The sequence below is a fragment of the Condylura cristata genome, unplaced genomic scaffold (assembly GCF_000260355.1).
Source record: "Condylura cristata isolate star-nosed mole 26May11 unplaced genomic scaffold, ConCri1.0 scaffold00017, whole genome shotgun sequence".
NCBI lineage: Eukaryota > Metazoa > Chordata > Mammalia > Eulipotyphla > Talpidae > Condylura > Condylura cristata.
Genome location: NW_004567118.1, coordinates 5,940,335 through 5,953,053, shown reverse-complemented (window position 1 = coordinate 5,953,053; position 12,719 = coordinate 5,940,335). Strand labels below are relative to the sequence as shown.

The window sequence follows — 12,719 nt, the reverse complement described above, 5'->3', positions numbered from 1 at the left end:
GGCCCCTCTCACCGCCACTCAGGGCCTGCTCCTGAAGCAGGGTCCTCAGGATCCTCCCCTGCAGGGCGCTCAGCTCCCGGAGGCGGCCCAGCTCCTCCGTCAGCTCCGTGTAAGCCAGTGCCAAATTCACCCTGAAGAACAGCCACACCCGGCCTCAAGGCTCCGCCCCAGTCTGCCCTGATCCTGAGGTCAGAGGGCAGGGGTGGGAGAGCACGAGGCAGTAGGTAGGTCTGCTGTCACGCTGTGGAGGAACAGCTGGTTCTGCCCCAGCACCTGGCCCACAAGCCCCCTCGGGGCCCTTCTGCTCCAACTGCAGATTTCCTTTGGGCCTTTAAGGTCACCTCAAATGCCACCTGTCCCAGGGCGCCTCCCTCTCCTCCCTGTGAACTTGACAGCGGCTAGGGCAGTGGCGGATTGTGGGCCAGGGCTGGGGGGTCTTGTGACTCCAAGTGGCCCTGCCTCCACGTGTTCTCTGAGCATGGCTCATCCTGCACCTGTCGCATGCAGGTATGTGGGAATGCTTTTCTAATCCGTGCAGGAGCTAGGGTGGCTATGAAACATGGATTCATCAAAAAGCTGAGTCTATAGTATACCTCTGGCCACTGTGAATTTCCTCCTAGAGCGTGCAAGTGTAACTGTGTGGAGGGCAGGAGCCCCGTGAAGCCTGGGGGCCACGCCGTGCAGTCTACAAGAGCCCCATCCAAAGGTGAAAACTCGGCCTCTGGGCTTGGCCAACTGATAAACCTGGACCAAGTCTGCCAGGGTCCGGTCACGGCTCTTGGCTTCGGCCTCAAAGCTTCCTGGAAGCTTCCTCCAGCTTGAGCAGATCTGTGTGGACAGCCACTGCGCACTGCATACCTTGAGGGCGCCAAGCACCAAAGCGGCTTTGTTCCAGACCCAGAGTGCCAAAGCCCCAGAGTGCCGGAGGGGATCATTCTTTACTGCACTTTCCAGGGCTGGGCCCAGTGGATGTTCAGGCAGTGGATCATGACACAGCTTCTCTACCCATTTCTCTTTCTTCTTCCCTTTCTTCCTCCCCACTTCCTGCTTAGGCCTCCTAGACAGACACGCTCACAAAGCTGGAGCAGAGTGAGCACAGCAAAGACTTACCTGGCTTCCTTTATCCTTCCTTCCTCTCTGCGCGTTACTGCCCCTCGGCGCTGCCCCTGCCACCCCCCCTCACTCTGCCCCGTGGGCACAAGATGCCCTTCCCGACCTGCGGTGGCTCTGCCATGCCTTGGGTCATGACCTCCACCTCTGTTCTGGGTCTGGACAGAGCCTGGGAGGCAAGGACTTTGGTTTCCTCCTCCACCAACTCCAGAACTCTGGCAGCTGGAGCTGGAGGGAAGTGACAGGCAGAGGCTAAGCTGCCCCCAGCGGGCGATCTCCTGACAGAGGCCCTGAGCCCCAGGCACTGTGGGGCCCTGAGCAGGAGGGATAGGTGGGGGGTCTCCGGACCCTGAGGGCCTGGCCCAAGGCGTCAGACCTGTGGAAGGATGTATGTGGATAGGAGGGAGGGAGGAAGGTGTGCGTTCAGGCCGAGTATGAGGAATGGCGTGTGCATGTGTGTGTGTGTGTGTGTGTGTGTGTGTGTGTGTGTGTGGCCCCAGAGGAGAGGAGGGGAAGTAGTGAGGTTAGGCTTCAGAGGGCAGGAAAAGCCGAGGTGCAGAGGGTAGACGCTGCCTGAGCTCCGCTCTGCTCGCTGGCTGAGGCTGGCCCCTCTTATTGATCCTCGGGCAGAGCTGGGCTGAGCGGTGGGGCACAAGGCTTTGGTTAACTCGTCTGGGCTAAAGGCAGCTTACTGCTAACTAACGGGTAGGACCTCTGGAAGGAGGATGCTTCCCATCACTAGTGGGCAGGGATGGACAAGAGCAGAGATGAAGGAGGCCTTCAGGAACTCTTGCTGTTTCTGTAGTGCTTATGACAGCTAACTGGGTCCTGTGTCCCCCAACCTCATCTCAAGCACCTGTAGGGAGAAGTGGCATCTCCCACATCAACAGGGAGGTCCCAACTGTCCTTCATTAAGTTGGGAATTCCCCAGGGAACGCTCCCCCTTCAGACCAGGGCAATCTGGAGGTGCCACGTCTTCCCCGTGAGATGGGGGCTCTCAGAGGGTGGTGGGACAGGAGGGGGCTCTGCACAGGGCACAGAGGGACCGTTCTCCCCTGATCGGGCAGCCTTTCTTCTTCTCAGCTGCCTTCCTGGCTGAGCTCAGGTGACACAGGTCGTCACCTCACACTCCACTGCAGAGCTCTCACCTGCCACATCAGCTCCCAGGCCCCATCTCCCCCTCCGTGCCTTCCTCTCCTTGTCAGGAGCTACCCCAATTTCTACTGCCAAGCTCCTGGTGCCCTTTCACAGAAAAACAGACAGGAAAGCAGGAAATGGAAGGAAGAGACCCCCAGCCCAGAATGCCCAGCGCTGGGGCAAGCAGCCCACGCAGCCCTCACAAAACCCTCTCAGCCCCTAGGGACGGGCGGGCGCACCCGAGGACCCCATGCTGATGGCCCTAAGGACCTCCCCCAGTCATCAAGCCACCTCAAGATGCACAGGCCCAGGCTGCTAAATACGACAGAGAGGAATGACTCACATTAGGAAACACACTGCCAATTCAGTGGAAAAAAATCTCAACTTCACAACACAATCAAGAGTTGCACACGTGCACCTAAATACACACTCCATTTCCTGGCTTCCTGGCCTACACCTGAGCGCTATTTTCCACCATCATGACTGTTTGGGAAGGATGGGTTGGGTGAGCGGCAGCAGATGGCTGCATTTGGGTGCTTCCTTAGTACTTAAACGATGAGGGAAATTCTGAGTCTCTCAGAACCTGGGGAGGGCCCCAGGGAGAAGAGAATCATGGCTCATCTATAAGAGCATCTATGCTCCAGGCATCATGCTAAGAACTTTATTTCATCTTCATACCATGATGCCGACACCATAATCATCCCCATTTTACAGATGAAACGCCCAAAACACACAGGGGTTAAGACACTGGACCAACGCCTAGCAGTTGGTGGAGCGGCTCGAATGGACGCGCTGGACCCCTGGACTCCAAAGTCCAGGCTACTGACCACTACGCTGTAAACCGCCTTCCAAAAGGATCAGGAATGAGGAGCAGGAAGGTGGGAAGGCAGCAGACAGGAAAGACCACGAGGAAGAGGAGGCTGGGAGCTGGGGAAGGGGCCTGGGAGCACGAGCAGCAAGCGCCAGCCCTGCCTGGAAGAGGACAGAAAGGCGCTGGAGATGCGTGAAAGCAGAACAGAGCTGCGAAGAGCTGGCTCGAGGTCACAGAGAGCGGTGGCCCTGAGCAGGGATCAAACTCGAGCTTGGCACCTCAGCCTGCTGCACTGGCACCTCTGGAGGAGCCAAAGTGCAAATGGCAGAGCTCCACCACTCGTTTTTCCATCCATCATCGACTTACCCCTTCGCTCATTCTTTCTGCGAATAGCTCAGGGATCTCAAAAATTCGTCTGCAGATAATCACCTTCACTGCTACTGACAGGGACTGGAGCAGAGATGACAAGGGTTAGAGACCAGGCACCAAAAGCCTCTCTGCTCCAAAACAGCTGGAAGACACGTGGCTTCCAAGGGCAGTGTCTTCTCCAGGGGAGGGCGCTGGGTGCCCCAAGTTGCAGTGGCGCTGTGGGGACGATGCTTGGAGGGGGGAATTCAGGCCAGTGTGGGGTCAAGAGATTAGAGCTAGGGGGGGCCTTGAGGTCAGCTGAGCTCAGGAGTCAGATCAGGGCGGGGTAGGAGTCATAGATGGAGCAGTTTTGGGGTTAGGATGGGACTCAGGATTAGGACAGGTCACATGGTCAGAATCACTGGGCTGAGTCAGAAAGGAGAGGAGACAGAAACCCAGCATCCCCAGCCTGGCATCCCTTGCTGGCCCCCAGCCCCTCACCCCTGGGGGAACTCAGGAACCAAATTTCCCAACACAGACACCCCCCGCACCAGCCTTCCCGCCTGGCCCTGGAGAGGGACCGCAGGCAGGGCTGGAGCAGAGCCCTTGAGGTTGCGGGCCGGCCAGCCAGGGAGAGGAGGAAGTCAGTGTGCAGCAAGCCAACCAAGTACTCCACCACTTCCTTTCTGGCTGGCTGTAAGCCCCTTCACTCTCCGCTGTGACGTGAGGTCCCCAGGGCCCAGCTCCTTGTGGGGGCTGGCCGCTTCCAGCCCAGCCAGGTGCTCACGGTGTCTCGAAAGCCTCCTGAGCAGCTGGGCAGGGCTCACAGTGCAGCCGTGACACCCCTCTCCCCAGACCGTCCTGGCTGACACTAGCTTCCCCTGCGTAATTATTAATAGTGCCCCCTTTCACTTTCAAAAGTGATCCAATCTGGTCAGCAAATCACCTGGTGGCCCCCCTACAGGCCTCCCACCTGAGGAAGAGCCTGAAGCAGAACAACACAGCAAAGGTGACGCTGCTCCACCGCTCGGGACCTGGAGGTGTTTGCACTTGAATTTCTCTAGCTACTTCTCTGCACCTCAGCGTGCTGAGCTGTAAAAGGCAACAATTCCTTAATCATGTTTCATGGGAGTTCCCTGAGATGTAGGTGCACTACCTAGGAGACAGGTGGAGAGGGGGGCAGCCAGTTTTGGTGCTTTCTTGGAGACGCAGGCTCATGGCTGATTTAAGAGCAGGAGGCAGGGAGCCCGGGCACAGCACTCTGCGCTGCTGGCAAGGAGAGACCAGACGGGCGAAGGCCACCAGCCCCCAGGCCACAACTCGGAGGGGGCAGTGACCCCCAACTACAAAACTCCTCCTCTACTTGGGGAGCCCCCAAAGCTGCAAGGTCTCAGGGGTTAACTCCTGTGAGCTCTGGGTGCCCAGGTTGAAGGAGACTTGAAAGAAAGGAAGTTGAGAGGTTGAGAAGCGTGAAGGGGGGGTGAGGGGACCCTGGGCTCACTGTTCTGGGGTGTGAGGCTACATGGGGGTCTCCGACTTCCGTCCTGACCCACCCCACACTGCCCTTGACCTCTGTGCAGAGTTTCCATCCTCTCTCTTGAGTTCACACTTCTCCCCCACTACAAACCGCAGCCCACGCAGAGGCTTGTGGGTGGAGAGAGGGCTGTTGGGGGGGGGGGGGGGGGGGGGAGAGAGGGCTGGGGGGGGGGGGGGGCTGGGCGGAAAAGAACCCAGGCTGCAACACTGAGCCCCCCCACGTCGGGAAAAAGAAGCCTATAGTTTCCCCCCTCATCATTCATACTGCACCCCTGTCTTTTCACTGGCCCCTCACTGATGGGCCACTCATGGATGAGTCCTTTCCCTCCTGAGCCCTCAGTCCCCCTCACTGAGCCCCTGTCCCCTCAGAGCCCCCCTCCACAATGTCCCCTTACCCTTCACTGCACCCTCAGAAAGGAGCTCTCAGGAGCCCTGTGACTCTGGGCCAGGCACAGTGGGGAGGGAGCCATGGATCCTGCACCTGCCACCCTGGCTGGGACCCTCCAGGGGTCCTGGGATCTCTGCCTCCCCGTACAACCTCAGAAGTAAGTGGGATCCACCTCTGCACACACACCCCCATCACTGCCTTTGGCCCCTGAGTGACCCCCCAGCAGCTCTTCCTCTGGGGGATTTGTGGCCGTCAGGTGCTCCTGTCCAGAGGTCAGACCTGGGTGGTGGCAGTCTGGTGTGGCCCCAGGGCCCCGTTTCAGAGGACCGTTGATGACCAGAGTCTGTAGGCGGAGGTGGGGCGGGCAGGGATGGGAGGGCTGGGAAACCTTGGGGCCAGGGCTGCCTCAGCCAGGACCAGTGCAGGGAAGAGAATGGCAACAGGACCCACATAAGAAAGGGCAGGCAGTTAACTGCCAGAACCCTGAGCTCTGGAAACCACGCTGCTGTGGTGGAGATGTCCTGCTAGGACGGGGTGGGGGGGGCACAGGATACTCCCACATGGGAACAGGCTCCCCTCTTCCACTCGCAGACATCCTGGCTCTTCCTCATCCCAATGCCGCCCCTTCTGGATAACCCACAGCCTTCCTGTCCTGGGGGAGCCGGCAGGGAAAAGCCCTCCTAGCCCAGGAGTCAGGCAGGAGTGAAGGAAGAGGAGGGTTGTGGAGACAGCGCACGGGCAGCAGGTGACAGAGCCTTCCAGGTGGCGGGGAGAGACGGGAGGGAGCACTCAGCAGCAACCTATTACCAAAAGGAGCTGAGTTTATAAGAAAATAAAACTACCGGGGGAGTGGGGACTTCCTTTGAGAATTAACTCTTGCCAGGCTGGGGCAATCCAGAGACGCCTGGCCTGAAGGAAGTGGCAGTCTGGGCAGGCCAGGCTCAAGTCCAGGAGCCGGCGACAGAGCCCCAGGCTGGGCTGGACGGACACTGCTGGCTCCGGAGTGGAGACCCGCTCCCACTGGCCAAAGGGGCAGGGGGTGGGCGCCTCGGGCTGGGGAGAAGAAGGGGCTGTTGCGGTGACAGGAACCAACATGGGAGCTGATCTCCACAAGCACCTGACAGGAGGGGCTCTGTCTGGCCCGGGTCTGCGGCTCCTCTGACCTGCTCCTCTGTCCTCTTCCTCTCCCGTAATGACGGACCTCTGACCCATGAGGGAAACCAGGGGCCAGAGGGAAAGCAAAGACCAGGAAAGGTCCCTGGGATTCTGAGTCTGGCTGCCAAAATGTCCTCTCCAGAGTCAACCTATCCAGGGAGCCCTCTGGTCTTCCAGCAGGGTTGGGCTCAGTGACCCATAAAAGGTGCTGATCTTGGGGCTAGCTAGGATTCTAGAACTTGTGCATGTGTGAGAGCATGAGGGTGTGTGTGTTGCGGGTTTGGGCACATGGCTAGGATGGCCTTTGAGCCCAGCCACTAGTTAGGGTGGACCCTCCCCACACCCTGAACAGTCTAGCTGTGGGGTCCCACCCAACCGTGCCATGAACTGGGTTCTCACCCCCCAGCTGCCACAGCTCCACCCAGGTCCCAACCCAGCACGTGGAGCGAGATGAGGGGGTGTCTCAGCCAGGAGGACGGTGGGGACTCATCTACCATGAGAGGGACCCCTAGGGTCCCATGCTGTGTGATGAAAAGTTAGTTACTGACTTCTCTGAGCCTTGGTCTTCCCCTCCATTGAAAGTAGGGAGTCTGTGCCATGGGACTCATTTCAGGGAACAGGGCTGAGGCGGAAGGAGGTTTGTGCTGTGTTTCTCAGAAAGCGGGAGAGGATGCGCTGGGTGCGGATGTGAACAGCACTGGGCTCCTGCTGCCTGGCTGCCACTCACCCTCCTTGCTGCCCAGTACTCCCCAGACCCCCACCCTGTTACTCCCTCGACATGGCTCCTCCTTACTTCCTGCTGCCCCTCTTGCTGGCAGGACTCCAAAGGAGCACCCCAGCAGCGCACACCCTGCTGTTGTGTGAGGGCAAGGAAGCTCTCCTCTCCCAAGGCTCAGCCTTCTCTCTCCCCACAGGAGCAGGCACAACAAAGCCTGAAAGGGACCATCTCCTTGGTCCTCACTGGGGAGGGAGGAGTAACCCACTGGCAGGGCCTTAGTTCTTGGGTAGAACATGGGGCCCCAGAAAGGCCCCACAATGCACCAGGGACACAGCATGTAGCAGTAACACTGCTGAGGGAGTGTCTCCTGATCCTGACACTCAAGAGGAGGTGGGCTTGGGTGCCACAGGGAAGCAAAAGGAAAGTACCAGAGTCTCACCTCCTTCCCGTGAAGGAACCACACAAGAAACAGCAAACACCTCACCCATGACAGCCTGGAAGGGAGGTCACCCAAACAATGCAGAGGGGGAGAAACGAACCAAGTGGGGACCTGGGAGGTGCCCCCTGAAGGACAGGTTTAAGAGGGAAAGAAATACAGTGGTAACTTACTGATCGTCCCCAACTCTTTTCACCCACGCCATGTCCCGCTCCGACTGATTGGAGGCCAGATCCTACGGGAGAAGATAGAGAGATCAGATGCCAACCTTACACTGCCAGGACTCCCCTTCTCTGCCATCCCCATTTAGTGACCAAGCCCTGGACCCCTAAAGGTGGCTTCCAGCAGCCCCCAAATCTCCACATCGCTCTAGAGGCGACAGAAGAGGGACTCAGGGTCCAGCCCTCCTGGCCGTTTACCTGGGCCCTGGTCTCCTGCATCTGCTTCAGCTCCCCCTGCAGCCGCTCGCACTCAGCCTGGAGCTGTTCCTCCCGAAGCTGGGCCCCCCGGGCCTCTCCCTGGGCAGCCTCCAGAGCCTCCTCCAGCCGCCTGCGCTCCAGGTCACTCATGCTCGGTGAGGGGCCTGGCCAGCCCGCTGGCAGGGAAGAAAGCAATATCAAGTTGGGTCTGCTAAGTCCCGGATCAGCACAAGTGAACAGGTGAGGGCTTCAAGAGAGACAGAGAGCCCAGAATGAAAGATACCTCTACTGAGGGCAGTGAGGAGGGAGCTGCCTTTTTCTAATCTTCCTGGAGCCCAGGGGAAAAAATAAGATGATTGGTTGTAGGACTTCCCTGGCCAAACTCAAGTCTCCAAACATCCTCAGGGGCCTCCCCTACTCACAACCTTGGACAGGCAAGGGGACTCAGTGTGGGGGTGCCCTCTGCTGGCCTAAACAGGAATTGCATGGGGGTAGCCTGGGAATGAAGGAAGGAAGAGGGACAGAGTGAGGGAAGATGGGACAACAGTGGATGAAGAGAGGGAACAGCATAAGGCAGGCTGGGGTAGTTACCCGAGAACTTTAAGACGTGATGGAGCGTTGACTAGATCGGAGAAGCTGGAGGTGCCCAGTGCTAGTGAAACGGGGTTAGGTTTGGGGACTTTGGGTAGGGAAATCAAGAGTAACCAATCTCACCATGACTCAAGCCAGATCCCCCTCTCATTGCCAAGTAGTGCAGGTCCAGCTCAGCACAGGGAGGGGCGGGGGCTGGTGGGGGGCTCAGGCTGGGGAAGGCTGCATCCCGCAGGCCTTGCTGCTGCCGCAGCTGCTGCTCCAAACCACAGATCTGCCGCAGGTGGGTCTCCACCAGGGCCCGCTGCAGGGGAGACAAAGGTAAGGGTCTGCCGGGGACCAGGGTGCCACTGTGGGTCTGCTGAACCCTGGCTTCCACCACCCCACCGCCCCTAACCAGCGCCAAGGCTCCAGGTCACACATCCCAGCTCCACTCTCCAAGTGGCCATGAGTGTGAGGTCCCCTTCCCAGCATCTGCAATGCAGATGTTTCTGGCTCCTGCCCCTTGCAAGGTCACAGTTAGTGCCTCTGCCCTATCATCAACACAGGGGCACTTAGAAGCACGCTCAGCCCCCTACCCAGACCCTGTCATCCTCGGGAGCATCATAAGTTCCATATGCACCTGTGACTTAACCACCTCATACTCCTCATCTATGGCACAGGGATAACCACACCTCCCTCCTAGGGCTGTCATGAGAATTAAAACTAGTAAATAGTTGTAAAGAGATAACAACAGTGCCTGGCACATAGTAAGTGGCACATTCATGATTATCAAGGCAAAGCATTTTTACACGAATGCCCCATTACCCCGCAACAGCTTAGTGAGGTTATTTGCCCCACTTTTCAGACAAGGGACAGAGTCTTAGCGACTTGACCTAAGTCACAGCCAGAACTTGGCAGAGATGACGTCTCCTGTTTCTGACACCTGCCACCCACTCACACGCCTGGCCACCCCAGACTCAGACCAAGACCCACCCCAGCAACCAGATGACCTCTGTCCTCACCTACACAGACTTTCAGGTGCTGTGTGACAGGCACAGGGTCAGCCCTGTGTGGGCAATGTCCTACAGGGTCACTCACACAGTCATCTCTTGTCACTGTGTGACCAGGTGTAAACACACCTGCATGACACACACAGCCCCCAGCACAAGGCCACTCACTATACACAGAGGGGGCACAGAGCCCCACAGCTGGAGTCACACCCCCAGCACCCACAGCTCCCTGGGCCTCACCATCTCCCCCAGTTCTGTTTCCAGGTCGTTCTTCTCCACACAGAGTTTCTCGTAAGCCTGGATCATCTCCCCGAGCTGTTCTTCCTGCTCCTTATTCTTCTGTAACTGAATGGGGTGCAAGGGGGTGGGGTATACTCCACAGTGAAACCCATCTTTCACTTGGGGGCTAAGCAGCTCCCTCCCAGCATCCAAAGGAGGAGCGAGAGGAGCTGCAGCTGGGACTAGGGAGGACCACAGCCACCCCTGATTAAAGGGACAAAGACCAGAGGTGTGTGCGGTGGGGTTGGGAGGACAGTTAAAGATGGGGTGGGGGGTCAGAAACAGATTGGAGCAAGGAGCTCAGGGAGCATGGCCTGGGCTGGAAGGCGTTGTGAGGGCTCACCTCATGCTGGAACTGGTTGAGCTGCTGCTGCAGGCTGACCTTCTCCACCTCTAGCAGGGAGCCATCCTTGATTTCATACAGGGAGAAGCCATGCTCCTCTCCAAAGTCACTGATCAGCGGGTACTGGGAGGGGGCAGGCCTTCTTCAGGAAAGCTCCCTGCTGAGCTTCAGCCTGCTGTGCCTCCCCCCACAACCTGTCTCCAGCCCCCCCCTCCCACCTTCTACCACCCTCCAGCGGGATCTGTGCTTCCCGGCCCATGGGCCTGCAGGTGTCTCCCACCAGATCTCTTTGAGATCCCAGGTCCCATCCCTGCATAGTGAGTCCCTCCCCTCCCTTCTTACGGAGCCACATCCCTCATGCGGACCATTCAAGTTCCCAAGAGTCTGAACGCTCTTTGGATCCCTGGGATCTCTACTGGGTGTCCGATTCCCACCACGTCCCCCCCACCACACACATGCACACAGATCCCTTATCTCGAGGTTCTGACCTTGATCTCATAGACTTTGAGGCGTCTGCGCAGGGTGGCGTTCTCCCTCTCCAGGCCCCCCAGCCGCTCCTTGATGTCACCATAGGCTGTGATGAGGGCAAAGTGGGAGGCAGAGCACATGTCCCCCCCTAGTGAGGGATCTTCAGGGGCGTCCAGCCACACCTCACTGGGCCCCAGGGCCTCCTGGGTCAGGATGCTGATGTCATCTTCAAACATGGACTCCATGGCAAAGGCCTGGGCCACGGACCCCCCTGGGCCTCCTGGGAGAGCAGGGGCGATGGTGGGGAGGCCAGCCTGGAGCACTTCTCTGACACCTCCCTTCCCTGCACCCTCACAACAGGCCCCTCCCAGATTACTAAACCCCATCATCTCTGCTGCCTTTGGGGGAAGGGGTTGAGACGAGGTGAGGACTGGAGAGGGGTGACAAGTAGGAACCAGTGAGCCAGGCCAGCAGCAGGAAGGGGCGCCTTCCAGAAGCCAGAAGACCTGTGGACAGGAGAGGGCTGTCTTCCCAGCACTGGTGGCCAGGAGGGGCCTTGCCTTGGCTCACTTCCCAGCCACTTTTCCACTCCCCCCAACCCCTACTTCCCCAAATACCTCTCTGCCAAGCTCCTCATCTCAGGCCTCTAGCCCTCTAGCTCTTCCCTAAGGAAGGCCCAGAGCTTCTGGGAGGGTCTGGTCAGCACAGCACATCCTCTGAGGCCCCCGCCCAACTGCCCAACTTCCTCCTGCAGGATCCCAGAGTTCAGGAAGAGGAAGTGCCTCCCCACGCACAAAAGGCTGTGGCAGCCCTCCAGGCCCCCCACACCCCTGACCCAGGACCTACAGGAAGTCCTTGGCCCAGTGTCAGAGGGAGCACAGGGGGGAAGGGGGCTGGGCTCAGGGAAAAAGGGCCACCGGAGGTTCCCCAGTCTGGCCCTGTGTGTCTGCACACAGGAACGTGGGGAGCCCTGGGAGGGGGCAGGGATGACTCAGGGCTCCCGAAGGAGTAGGCGCGGGGAGGGGGTGTGCGCTTCGCCGGCCCTGTTTATGAATGTGTGTCTGTGGCTGGCGCGTGGGGGGAGTGTGTCTGTGAATGGGTGTGGGTGAGCCACAGCCAGCGAGTGCCTTTGCGGGGCTGCGACGACGGGCCGGGATGGAGTTGGAAGTGGCCCGAGGCCCTGTGTTTGTGCGCGCGAGTGTGCACGCGTGCGTGAGCGTGTGGGAAGGGTGGGCACGTTCGGGCGCGAGTCACGTGAGGCACTATGGGAATGTCCGAGGTGTGTGCGCGCGGGAGCGTGTGTGCGCTCGGAGAGGGGCTCGGCGCGCCGCGATGGGGCAGTGGGGTGTGCGACCTCGCCGGGCCAGGCAGCGGGGGCCTGGGGTGCAGAGGGCGCAGGCCCAGCGTGTGGCCCGCAGAGCCCCCACCCGCGCCCCGCCAGGTTAGGGGAGCGAGTGTGCCCAGGTCTGAGTAAAGAGTGTGTGCGCCTGTTTGTGGAGCTGGCCCCACCTTTAACTGTTTCCTCCCGGGCCCAAGCCCCCCCCCCCCCCCCAACCCCGCTCGCCAGCGCGCGCCACACACCCGCCCCAGACCCCCCTGCCCGCCGCCTCGGACCCAACCCCACCGCGGGGGCTCGGTTCCCTAGGCCCCCCGGACCAAACGCCGCCTTCCTCTGCATTCTCCTCACGGCCCAGCGGCTCCGGCGAGAGCCAGGGGGGGCGGGTGGGGAGGGGGTGCCTCGTCGGCCCGGGGCCCCTTCTGCGGCCCCTTTAAGAGCCGCCCTTTAAACCCCAGTAGCTCGGCCGACAGAAATTGTCGCCCCTCCCCTCTCGGGGGCTGAGACCACGCAGCCCCCTCCCCCACCGCTGCCCGAGCCCCAGGCCCCCCGACCGCGGTCCGCGGGCCGGGGAAGGGGCTCCGGAGGCGGTGCGGCCTGAGGCACGGCGGAGGCGGGGGAAGAGGGAATTCGGGCGGCCGACGCCGGACCC

General features: G+C 59.9%; 1 protein-coding gene across 1 annotated transcript in view; it reads right to left on the bottom strand.

The window, feature by feature from the left end:
* TBKBP1 (TBK1 binding protein 1) overlaps positions 1-12,250 on the bottom strand; it is a 27,338-nt gene extending 15,088 nt beyond the window's left edge. The window contains exons 1-8 of the mRNA XM_012726050.1: positions 11,349-12,250; positions 10,752-11,237; positions 10,264-10,386; positions 9,882-9,986; positions 8,773-8,953; positions 8,059-8,234; positions 7,813-7,874; positions 4-131 (exon numbers count right to left, since the gene is read on the bottom strand). Of these exons, the coding sequence (XP_012581504.1) occupies positions 4-131; positions 7,813-7,874; positions 8,059-8,234; positions 8,773-8,953; positions 9,882-9,986; positions 10,264-10,386; positions 10,752-11,120 (1,144 nt within the window). The 5' untranslated portion in view covers positions 11,121-11,237; positions 11,349-12,250. The remainder of the gene's footprint in view (positions 1-3; positions 132-7,812; positions 7,875-8,058; positions 8,235-8,772; positions 8,954-9,881; positions 9,987-10,263; positions 10,387-10,751; positions 11,238-11,348) is intronic.
* Positions 12,251-12,719: the final 469 nt, after the last annotated feature.